This window comes from Nicotiana attenuata, chromosome 5, assembly GCF_001879085.1.
Source record: "Nicotiana attenuata strain UT chromosome 5, NIATTr2, whole genome shotgun sequence".
Lineage (NCBI taxonomy): Eukaryota > Viridiplantae > Streptophyta > Magnoliopsida > Solanales > Solanaceae > Nicotiana > Nicotiana attenuata.
Window position 1 is genome coordinate 29914437 of NC_031993.1, and position 12832 is coordinate 29927268.

The 12832-nt window shown below is 38.7% G+C and overlaps 1 protein-coding gene across 1 annotated transcript; it reads right to left on the reverse strand.

The window, feature by feature from the left end:
- On the reverse strand, nucleotides 3186-3891 carry LOC109226339 (VQ motif-containing protein 25-like). Its single transcript, XM_019391126.1, has one exon. The coding sequence runs from the start codon at nucleotides 3806-3808 to the stop codon at nucleotides 3311-3313; it is 498 nt and encodes a 165-aa protein (XP_019246671.1). The 5' UTR covers nucleotides 3809-3891; the 3' UTR covers nucleotides 3186-3310.

A 12832-nucleotide genomic window follows, 5' to 3' on the forward strand; every position in this document is an offset into this window, starting at 1 on the left:
ATCTTTTAACATAATTTCAACTTCAAAACAAAGATTTTAATGGGGAAATTTGGAATTTTGGGTAGAACCTAGGTTTTTTCTAAATTAGGGATTTGGACTTCAATTTGAGGTCCGATATCAAAATAATTTATATATTTGTGTTCGTGGGGGAATGGGTAAACGGGTTTTGGTTCGAACCTCGGGTTTTGACCATGTGGGCCTGGGGGCATTTTTGACCTTTTGGGGAAAAATGATAAAAAAAACTATAATTAGGTATTGGGTTCGTGTTGTTTAGCATTTATTGATGTATTGAAGTCATTATTGTATAGATACGATTGATTTGGAGCCGAATTCGAGGGGAAAGGCGGTTATTGAGGATTGAATTGGCCGTGGAAGTTTGAGGTAAGTGTTTGGTTTAACCCTAGCTTGAGGGAATAGGAGTTGAGTCTTAATTGTAACTTGTTAATTGTCGAGTACGATGTATAGGCATGGTGACGAGTATCTATACATTGGTGTCTAGCATGACCGTGAGTCCTCATTTTACGAATAGTTCGGTTGTTGTTATGCCTTCCATGCTTGATTGATGACTTCTATGTGTTGTAAAGATCTTGTGAAAGAAATTGTGATCTTTGGACCCCTTGGAGCATTGGCTCGGGTCGAAATACAAATTGTGAAGGTAAATGAGATAAGTAACTCCTTGGAGCATTGGCTCAAGTAATAACGTGAACTTTGAGATGAAAGTGAAAGAAAGAGAAGAGTTAATGATTCATTCCCTTGCCGGGACGTTGTTGGTTATTGATGTTGTACCCTTGCCGGGTTTTTATTTGTTTGCTTGTATACCCTTGCCGGGACCTCCATTCTTGTTTTACTATTCCCTTGCCCTTGTTTGTGATTGTTGATTGGGTGAGGAAGAGTGTTAAAGCATGAAGGGTGATGCCATGCATTGTTTGTTCTTGTGAGGAAAGAGTGTAAAGCACGAGGGTGATGCCGTGCCGCACGATGTGCCATTCCGTGCCTATTCTATTGATTATATGTGAGGAATGAGAGCAAAAGCACGAAGGGTGATGCCGTGCGCGTTTGTTTATATTATTGCTTGGTGAGGATGAGAGTAAAAGCACGAAGGGTGATGCCGTGCGCGTTTGTTTATATTATTGCTTGGTGAGGATAAGAGTAAAAGCACGAAGGGTGATGCCGTGCGCGTCTGTTTATATTATTGCTTGGCGAGGATGAGAGTAAAAGCACGAAGGGTGATGCCGTGCACGTTTGTTTATATTATTGCTTGGTGAGGATGAGAGTAAAAACGAAGGGTGATGCCGTACATTTGTTGATCTCTGTTCTTTATTGTTGTATGAGTTGTGCTTTTCCTTAGTGTTAGTCCATTTATATTTGAAACTGTTATCTCCCCACAGCATGCTTCCCCTCCCATAATGTTTTACTTGCTTTGTATTTCGATTCCGCTGTATATACAAAATTGCACAGGATTACGTGGTAGTCTAGTCTAGCCTCGTCACTACTTCGCCGGGGTTAGGCTAGACACTTACCAGCACATGGGGTCGGTTCTGCTGATGCTACACTCTGTGCTATTTGCACAGGTCCAGGTTTCGAGCAGCAGCAGCAGCAGCATTAGTACGGGAGCAGGCCTTCAGTCCAGCGAGACCCGAGTAGCCTTGCAGGCGTCCGCAGGCCCGGCGTCTCCCTTATTCTCTCTTTTTAGTCTGTTGCCTCTTTGTATTCGAGACAAACAGCTTATGTGCTCTTTCAGACATTTGTATTTAGTATTTCTTAGCAGTTCGTGAGTATTGTGACACCAGTCTTGGGTAGAGACTTATATTGGCTATTCCGCATTTTGATTCAGTTTTTATAATTAAGACTTCCGCTACTATTAAATTTTATTATTTTGATATTGTTGCCATAAATTGATAAAAGGGACTATGTTGTAAACGAAAGGTAGTTAGATGCGGCTTGCCTAGCTTCTACGAGTAGGCGCCATCACGACTCCCGAGGGTGGAAAAATCCGGGTCGTGACAATTCCATTGCTAATTAATGCCAAAAGGTGGATTTCTTAATTTGTGTAAAAACATCCAAAAAATCACTTATTTTGGACCGGAGGGAGTATAAATTAGGAACATACCTTAAAACTGTAATCATTCAATGTTCAATTTTTTTTTTTTTAATGCGACATGAAAAATATCTTTGTGATAGTATTGTTATATATATAGTGGATAAAATTTAATGATATGATCGTACGTAAACTTAACTCTCTAAGGTTATGCTGCTTCTCCATGCATTATATACAGTCAGAGGTATATGGTCCTCCTACATCATTGTATACATATTTATCAAATTAAAGATTAATCACCTAAAGCACTGGAACTAGGTGATTTTTTATATATATCAAATTACATATATTGTATATATATGTAATTATGTATACAATTATATATAATTATATACATATAGTTCCAGTGCTTTAGGTGATTAATCTTTAATTTGATAAATATGTATACAATTATATCTGTGGAATTACTGAACTATATATATGTTGACTTGATGGAATTTCTCTGTAAAGGCAATTTATTTAACTAGCTAGTGGGAGTTTTATGGATGAAACTGAAAAACAATAACTCATCCTTTAAAAAGAGAAAAAGTTTTCACCTATTTACTTTTTAATTGTATTAGTATTATATACGAAAAAGAAATGTTACGTGAAAGTTATGATAAAACTAATATCCTTCTAAGGTTTAGTTGGTTGGTTTGCCAAATTGCAGATTCTTGTTAAGGTATGCTTAGATATTATACTTCAAAGAAGGGCCCACATGGAAGAAACAAAAGACCTAGTGATTGAGTGAAGCATCTAACTGATAACAACAAAAAGAAAGAAAATTAACAAAATAATAAAACAGAAGAAAGGAAATGCATCCTAATGGAACAAAAATGGTAGTAATTAAGAACATTATTTCTCATCAACATGAAAATTAACACTGGCCCTAGCTTCAACCACTAGAATCAAATATAACATTCTTGTATATAAACAACATATATAGTTCTTAATAAACTTAACATACACTTAGTTACCCAGAAAAAAAAAAGGGAATATATATACAACATATATAGTTCTTAATAAACTTAACATACACTTAGTTAGCCAGAAAGAAAAGGGATATAATGATCAGAGAATTGGCTTAAGCAATTAAAAGACTAATTAATTAAATAAGTTAAACTCTAATAACCCATAGTAACAAGAAATATTGGAAAGTTAAACAAATAGTCATGATTAGGCAAACACCAATAAATTAAATTCCTGTCTCAAAGCTAACTAATTGATAATTAATCAAGCAACAGGTCCATAATCATCCAACTGAGCAGAAGCATCCAAAGGAAGCAAATTAAAATCTTGCATGAAACAACCTTCATAATCTTGAAAACCACCCAAAAAACCTGCTCCAGAATTTGCATTTCTCCATATATCTTCTTCTCCTTTAATTCTTTCTCTCAAATCTGAGGGATAATTACATCCACTCTTAATTAGCTCCATTTTGTTGGGAACAAATTGCTTGGTAGTAATTTGTGTTCTTTTCTTGATATTGCAAATGTTGTTCTTCTTCTTCTCTGATGGCTTCCCAGTGAGTCTTTGGACAAGTTCCCGAAAATTCGCCACGTCTGTCTTTATAATCTCAGGTGCAAATATGTGAATTATGCGAATTTTTGGCTTCATCCCTTTGGATTTTGTTTGTGAATTCTTGTTCATCCCTAGTACTGATGATGGACTTTTTATTGATAAATAGTTTTGTTTCTGTGTAATCACCCCAGCAGCTTCCATGTTATACATAACTATATTTTTGCAACTTTAGAGATGAGAGAAGGGAAAAGGGTTATAGTTTCTTTATGTTTCTTGGGAAGAAAGAAGAGGAATATTAGATATTGAATATGATTGAAATAGAAGGAAGTGAGGTTTATATATAAAGGGGAGGAAGCAAATTTTTAAAGGGTTTATTAAATTGTTGGACAAAGAGAAACTTTAAAGAGAAAAACAAGCTGTCCTCGTAGAGGCAAGGATTGGATGAACCCTTTTCTGACATAGTACAAAGGGGGAGAGAGTCAATAATAAAGAAAGTAGCACTCAATGGTCCCCCAATGATCATTTATGAAATGTAATTTTCACTTATGTATATCAAGTTAGATCCTTAGTACAGTTACAAGTATGACCCTTTCATTTATTACAATTCTAATTAGTAATTAATATGATATACTATTAGTACAAAAACATAGTGGCCAACTTGTTGAAATCTCAAGAAATGGCTCCCACCACTTGGGACATGTAGAATTAAAGAATACTCCCTCCGTTCCAATTTAGGTGAGTCTGTTTGATTGGGCACGGAGTTTAAGAAAAAATAAAGACTTTTAAAATTTGTGGTATTAAATAAGTCAAAAAGGGGACTAGAGTATTTGTGTGATTATAAAAGCTTCTCATTAAGGGTAAAATTGTAAGTTTAAGCTAAATTGTTTCCAAATTTAGAAAGGGGTCATTTTTTTTGGAACGGACCAAAAATGAAATAGGTTCACATAAACCGGAAAGGGAGTAGTTAATTTTTGTCCAAAATTTGAAAAAGATTGACTTTAGTGGATACATTTCTTTTATTTCCTTTATTAAGGATGGAGTTTGGCCATTATCTCATGTTTTGATTAGTTCACTAACTACAACCAAGCAATGGACAATCTAAAATTTCGTTCATTGCCTACCCGTCCTTAACCTTAAACCCTCCCCAAACACCAAGAAGAAGGGCAAATTGGGAACTAAAGAAGATGTATAGAAATTGGTAGCATGCATGTACAGAGTATAGGAATTAAGAAATGTATAAGTAGGTGATTCCAATTATTAGATAACAAGAATTCCCATAGTTTTGTAACAAATATCATGGCCTGCATTACGAGTATATATGGCCCTTTTGTAAGGACATATCCGTTTCTCAGATTCAGACATAATCTCCAAATATCGTAGTACAACATTTTATGTCTCTTCCCTATAATAATTGACACCAAATTACTGAAACCACCACTGCTTATTGCTGAACATGTTTCCAATAACCTAAAACAAATATTCCAACTTGCAGTTTTTTTAAAAAAAAGGACTGCCTTAACATGTCATTACTTTCTTTAATTAGTCTCAAGAAATGATAAATTAAAGATTCTAATAGGACCTTAAAATTAATAACTTAGAAAAGGTGAGCTGTAATAATAAGTATTATAATATCTCAGCTTCACCAGAGTATTATAATCCAGTGAAATTCTGCTGCCAATTGCGTTGGAAGTAATAGTTACTGTAGTAACTTATGGAACTATCAGAATCCTAACAATCATAATCTCCAACAATCTTGCTGTTCACTTACTAATTATATACTAGTAGTACGTACTTAATTGGAAACAGTCAAATCCTTTCTGTATAATTTTGTTTCTTTCGAAAAACTAAGAATGAACTGTTTATGATGCGGCAGGATTTAGTATAGGAGATTAATATTTGCTGGTTATCAGCCTTATGGTAAAACACTTGTGCCGGACACCATTTGGCAATCCTTTTCACTCCAGCTTGTCATTAGTAATCAAACTGAATGAAAGTGACTTTGACTGGTTAGATACATATAGCCATATTATTAGTGTATTATCTTTCTGGGTCAAAAGGGGAATACTACATACAGAATATTACTTAAACGAGGAAGCGTTCCATACTAAATTTTTTTTATTCCTAGGTTCTTGAACCTAGAAAGATTAACGATAAAGGAATCATATCCATCCCAACATAATCTTAGTTGACGGAAAAAATAGTACTTATTCGATAAAAAAATAAATTTATCAATATCTTTAGTATCACATAAATGAATAGTAATTTAAAGGTAAATCCTTCCTTACGCCATATAACCACACTTGCAAGAGTGCCACACATGCGTTAATACACATATTTGTAAAAAATCAGCTACTGCAGAGGATCCGTAAAAACGGTTTGAAGATCCTCTCGTCCGTATAATAGCCAAAAAGATAATAACCGTCCGATCTGCACGTGGTATTATATGTCAGAGAAGCGTATCTTCACTGTTGCCATCATTAAGGCCCAACTTGAGGCCCACCCAAATCTCACCTTACGTCATACTGGATTACAAAATGCGAGCCTCGTGTGCCGTCTGGGCCGGCCCACTTGAGCCTCACGTTTGATTTTCATGACTCCACGTGGCAAAGTCAGTTGCGTTCCCCAAGCGGGAGCCAGCCAATGAAATGTTGCATTTATTGTGGGGACCATTTGTGACGTGTCATCCATGACCGGCTGTTAGGGTGCACGTTTGCTGCCTAGCTGGAATATTTCGCACTTTCCTCTACCAGCAACTTGGTTCTAGTATTTTGGAACTATTCGTTCTTTGCTTTTTTACTTTTTTCAGTTTCTCCTTTGAATTTTAATCATAAAGTACGAAATTCAACAATGCATTTGTACGTACTGTTAACAATGCATTTGTATGTACTGTTAGAGTCCGAGGAGATCCAGGATTTTAAATAGATTGGTGCCCTATCACGATCCGGAATTCCCAATTCCCTATTACAATTTGCGCCTAACATCTACTTGCTAGGCAAGCCGATGTGAGATAATGGACTAGCCATTTTTTTAAATTAGAAACATAGTGTATAACGAGAAATAGAACACAATCTAATACAGCACCAACATAAGTCACGTGGTAATATCTACTCCCAAAGATCCGAAGTCACGAGTACACGAGCAACTAGAAGTTCTACAAACAGGGTCTGAAATAAATACAATTGTTTCGAAAAAAATGAACAGTTAAAGAGAGAAGGGGACTTCAAGGCCTGCGGACACCAGCAGATCTACCTCAAGTCTCCATATGCAATGATCCGAGCTGATGCACCTCACGTACCGCTAGGATCAATACCAGAATCTGCACAAGAAGTGCAGAAGTGTAGTATGAGTACAATCGACCCAATGTACTGCGTAACTGTCGACCCTAACCTCGACGAGATAGTGACGGAGATATGACAGGACACCTACGTAAATAAACATGTACAAGTATATACAAAGCAGTACCAATAACAGAGAATAACAACGTACAACGGGGAGGGGACATGCAATAAAGGAGCAAATATAAAAGCTATGACGGGTGTGAAATCACAAAGTAGCCAAGTAAATCATCGACCAATGGAAAAAAAATTCACGACATCACCCTTCGTGCTTTTACTCTCATCCTCACCATGTAGTATAAATGGTATGGCATCACCCTTCGTGCTTTTACTCTCTTCCTCACCATGTAGTAATGAATAAATGAGATAAAAGGCACGGCATCACCCTACGTGCTTTTGCTCTCTTCCTCATCATGTGATAATGAGTAAATAAAACAAATGGCACGGCATCACCCTTCGTGCTTTTACTCTCTTTCTCACCATATAATAATGATAAATGAAATAAATGGGAAGACATCACCCTTCGTACTTTTACTCACGTCCTCACCATGTGGTAGTGAACAAATGAATTCAAGAAGTAAATAATGTGGAGAATATTTTTAACGTCAAATACGATGTCAAGATACCGAGATTCAACTTCAAAAAAATATTCAACAACTATGAAATAAGCAATAATTATGAAACAAATAATCAAAGAAGTAATAACCTAATCTAAGCATAGATATCATAAGTAATGATGCAATAAAACACAAATAAACAAGTTCCACCCACATGTTTTAACCCAATTACAACGTATAAGTACTCGTCATTTCACATATACATTGTTCTCACACATTAAACACGTAGTAAATACACTAACAAGTCCTAATCCCTCTAGTAAAGATTAACAACGACACTTACCTCGCTCCGCAATAAAATCAAAGCTCAATTTCCTCTAAAATTCGCCTCTAAACCAATCGAATCTAACCAAATATAGTTCAAACAATTCAAAATAAGCTTTAGAAACTACCCATGAGTGAAAAAGATTCAATCTTTAATGACTTTGGAAATGTCAACTCCTGACTCGCTTGGTCAAAACTCGAGATTCGGACCAAAATTCAATTACCCATTCACCCCCGAGTCTGATTATGTGATTACTTTCAAAATCCGACCTCAATTTGAGGTCTAAATCTCAATTTCTCAAAATCTCCAATTTCTACCTAAATCCCTAATTTCTTCCATGAATAAACATAGATTAAAGGCTAGAATTCAACGGGTGTTTATGGAAATGGAAGAAAACGAGTTAAAATCTACTAACCTATGAAGTTGGGATAAAATTCCTCTTTAAAATCGCCTCTAGGCCGAGCTCAAATATGGAGATGGTGAAAAATGAAGAAAATCCCAACCTTGGGTTATTTAATTGACTGGGCGTCAGGCCTTTTTCGTGTTCGCGAAGAGCCTGACGCGATCGCGAAGTGCAGTGGCCAAAATGGTCTTCGTGTTTGCGATGGTGTGCCCCCCCTAACCACCGCGTTTGCGAGCCTGGGCTCGCGTTCGCGTAGAACAAGTCTCAGTCATCTCCAGAACCCCTTACACATCGTGTTCGCAAGTGAAGAGCCGTATTTACGAAAGGTTATCCCTCTAATGCTACGCGTTCGCGCATTCGCGAGCTCTTCTATGCGTTCGCGAAGAAGGAAACCTCCCCAGTACCCAGTTACCCTTCGCTATCGCGGGAGAAGATTCGCGATTGCGAAGAACAACGCACGAGATATCAAATTAGTGAAAAAACCAGCGTTCCATCTAAGTTCAAAATCAATTTGTAGCCTATCCGAAACTCGCCCGAGCCCCTCGGGCTCCAAACCAAACATGCACATAAGTGTAATAACATCATACAAACTCGCTCGCATGATCAAAACACTAAAATAACATCTAGAACCACGAATCGGACATTAAAATGTATGAAATTTTTTATAAAAACTTAAGAACTTGAAAATTTACATCTGGGCGTACGAATCATGTCAAATCAACTCCGTTTTGCACCAAATTTTGCAAGCAAGTCATAAGTAGTGAAATGAGCCTATACCAAGTTCCGGAACCGAAATCAGAACCTGGCAGAAATAAATAAACCTACTGTCAAACTTAGGAATTCTTTAAACTTTCAAATTACTAGTTTTTAATAAATTACGTTAAATCAAGATGGGGACTTCCGAATTCAATTCCGGACATATGCCCAAGTTTCAAATCACGATACGGATCCAGCGAAATTGTCAAAACACTTATCCGAGTCCATTTACACAAAATATTGACCGTAGTCAACTCAAATTATTTTTCAAGCTAAAATTCACATCTTCTTCATTTTTCACATAAACAATTTCCCAAAAAAAGACACGGACTGCGCATGCAAATCGAGGAAGCCTAGACGGAGCTATTCGAGGTCTCGGAACACAGAAATGAAGGCTAAAACTAAAAATGACCAATCAGGTCATCATATTCTCCACCTCTAAAACAAACGTTCGTCCTCGAATGGACATAGAAAGGTACCTGGATTGGTGAAAAGGTGTGGATATCTACTCCCCATGTTGGACTCAGACTCCCTGACCCCTCAACTGAACTCTAAATGAAGGATAACTTTTAGACCTCAACTTCCAAACCTGCCAGGCTAGAATGGCCATCGGCTCCTCCTCATAAGTCAAATCCTTGTCCAATTGGACGGAGCTGAAATCTTACACAAAGGACAGATCGCTGTGATACTTCCGGAGCATGGAGACATGGAACACCAGATGAACTACTGATAAGCTAGGTGGTAAGGCAAGCCTGTAGGCCACCTCACCCACTCTTTCAAGAATCTTAAAAGGTCCGATATACTTAGGGCTCAACTTGCCCTTCTTTCCGAACCTCATCACACCCTTCAGGGTGGAACTTGGAGCAGAACCCTCTCTCCAACCATGAATGTGACGTCACGAACCCTACGATCAGCATAGCTCTTCTACCTAGACTGAGCTGTGCGAAGTCGATTTTGAATCATCTTGACCTTTTCCAAGGAATCCTAAACCAAATCGGTACCCAACAATCGAGCCTCTCCCAGCTCAAACCAACCAACTGCGAATGGCACCGACTCTCATATAATGCCTCATAGGATGCCATCTGGATACTCGAACGGTAGCTATTATTGTAGGCAAACTCTGCAAGCGGCAAGAACTGATTCCAAGAACCCACGAAATCCACAATGCAAGCGCGAATCATATCCTCCAATATTTGAATGGTGCGTTCGGACTGTCTGTCCATCTGAGGGTGAAATGATGTACTCGACTCAACCCTTGTGCCAAACTCACGTTGAACGGCCCTCCAGAAGTGCGAGGTGAACTACGTACTCGATAAGAAATGATGGACACGGGCACACCATGAAGACGGACGATCTCGCATATATAGATCTCAGCCAACCGCTTTGAAGAATAGGTAAATGCTACTGGAATGAAATGTGCCGACTTAGTCAACCGATCCACAATGACCCATACTGCATCAAATTTCTTTAAAGTTCGTGGGAGCCCAATAACAAAATCCATGGTAATACGCTCCCACTTCCACTCGGGAATCTCAAGCTTCTGAAGCAAATCACCAGGCCTCTGATTCTTGTACTTTACTTGGTGACAATTTAGCCACCGAGCCACATATGCAACTATATCCTTCTTCATTCTCCTCCACCAATAATGTTTTTGCAAATCCTGATACATCTTGGCGGCATCTAGATTAATGGAATACCGGGAACTGTGGGCCTCTTCAAGAATCAACTCACGAAGCCCATCCATATTGGGCATATAGATCCGACCTTGCATCCGCAACACCCCATCATTTCCGATAGTAACTTTCTTGGCACCACCGTGCCGCACCGTGTCCTTAAGGATAAGCAAATGGGGGTCGTCATACTGACGCTCTATAATGCACTCAAACAAAGAAGACTTAGAGACCGTGCGAGCTAGAACATGACTGGTCTCCGGAACATCTAAGCTCACGAACTGATTGGCCAAGGCCTGAACATCTGATTCAAGCAGTCTCTCCCTTACCGGAATATACGCAAGGCTACCCATACTCGCAGCCTTTCTACTCAAAGCATCGCCTACCACATTGGCCTACCCGGGATGATACAAAATGGTTATATCATAGTCTTTCAACAGCTCCAACCACCTCCTCTGCCTCAAGTTGAGATCCTTTTGCTTGAACAAATACTACAGACTCCGATGATCCGTGAACACCTCACAAGACACGCCATAGAGGTAGTGCCTCCAAATCTTCAATGCATGAACAATTGCTGCCAATTCTAAGTCATGAATAGGGTAATTCTTCTCATGAACCTTCAACTGTCGCAACGCATATGCAATCACCCCGCCATCCTATGATAATACTGCTCCGAGCCCAATACGCGATGCATCATAATACACCGCATAGGATCCTGAACCTATGGGCAACACCAACACTGTTGCCATAGTCAAAGCAGTCTTCAGCTTCTAAAAGCTCAACTCACACTCATCGGACCACCTGAACGAAGCACCCTTCTAGGTCAATCTAGTCAATGGGGCTGCTATGATAAAAATCCCTCAACAAATCGACGACAATAACTCACCAAACCCAAGAAACTATGAATCTCTATAGCTGAAGTAGATCTAGGCTAGTTTTGAACCGCCTCAATCTTCTTAAGATCCACTTTAATGCCCTCGGCCGATACAACATGCCCCAAAAAGGCAATTGAATCCAACCAAAACTTACACTTTGAAAACATGGCATATAACTGACTATCTCTCAAAGTCTTAAATACAATCCGAAGAAGCTGCTCATGCTACTCTCGACTACGGGAGTAGATCAAGATATCATCAATGAATATGATCACAAAAGAATCCAAATAAGGTTTAAATACCTGGTTCATCTAATCCATAAATGTTGCTGGGGCATTTGTCAACCCAAATGTCATCACTAGGAACTCATAATGCCCATACCAAGTCCGAAAAGCTATCTTAGGGTCATCGAAAGCCCTAATCTTCAACTGATGGGAGCCAAATCTCAAATCAATCTTTGAAAACACTTTGGCAGCTTAAAGTTGATCAAATAAGTAACCAATCCTCGGCAACGGGTACTTGTTCTTGATAGTGACTTTGTTCAACTGCCAATAGTCTGTACACATCCTCATCGGACCATCTTTCTTCTTCACAAACAACACGGGCGCACTCCAAGGTTAGAAACTAGGTTTATTGAATCCCTTATCAAGTAAATCTTGCAACTGCTCCTTCAATTCCTTCAAATCTAACGGGGCCATACAATATGGTGGAACAAAAATGGGCTGAGTGCCCGAAGCCAAATCAATACAGAAGTCAATATCTCTATCGGGTGGCATTCCCGACAGATCTGTAGAAAACACCTGTGGAAACTCACGCACAACTGGTACTGAATCCATGGAAGGAACCTTCGCACTCGAATCACGAATATAGGCTAAATAAGCTAAACAACCCTTCTCGACTATGCGCCGAGCCTTCACATAAGAAATAACCTTGCTGGTAGAATGACTAGGAGTCCCTCTCCACTCTAATCGAGGCAAACCTAACATGGATAAGGTCATCGTCTTGGCGTGATAGTCCAATATAGCATGATACGATGACAGCCAATCCATGCCTAAAATGTCATCAAAGTCCACCATATCAAGAAGTAGGAGATCTACATTAGTCTCAATACTCCTAATAGTAATCAAAAATGAGTGATAGACACGATCTACAACAATAGAAGCTTCCACAGGCATGGACACATACACAGGAGCACTCAAAGAATCACGAGACACAACAAGATGTGAAGCAAAATAGAATGACGCATAGGAATAAGTAGAGCTCGGATCAAATTGAAATGAAGCTTCTCTATGGCAAATTGGAACAATACCTGT

Coding starts and splice junctions, on each gene's coding strand:
- LOC109226339 (XM_019391126.1), bottom strand. CDS start 3,808: ATGTATAACATGGAAGCTGCTGGGGTGATTACACAGAAACAAAACTAT.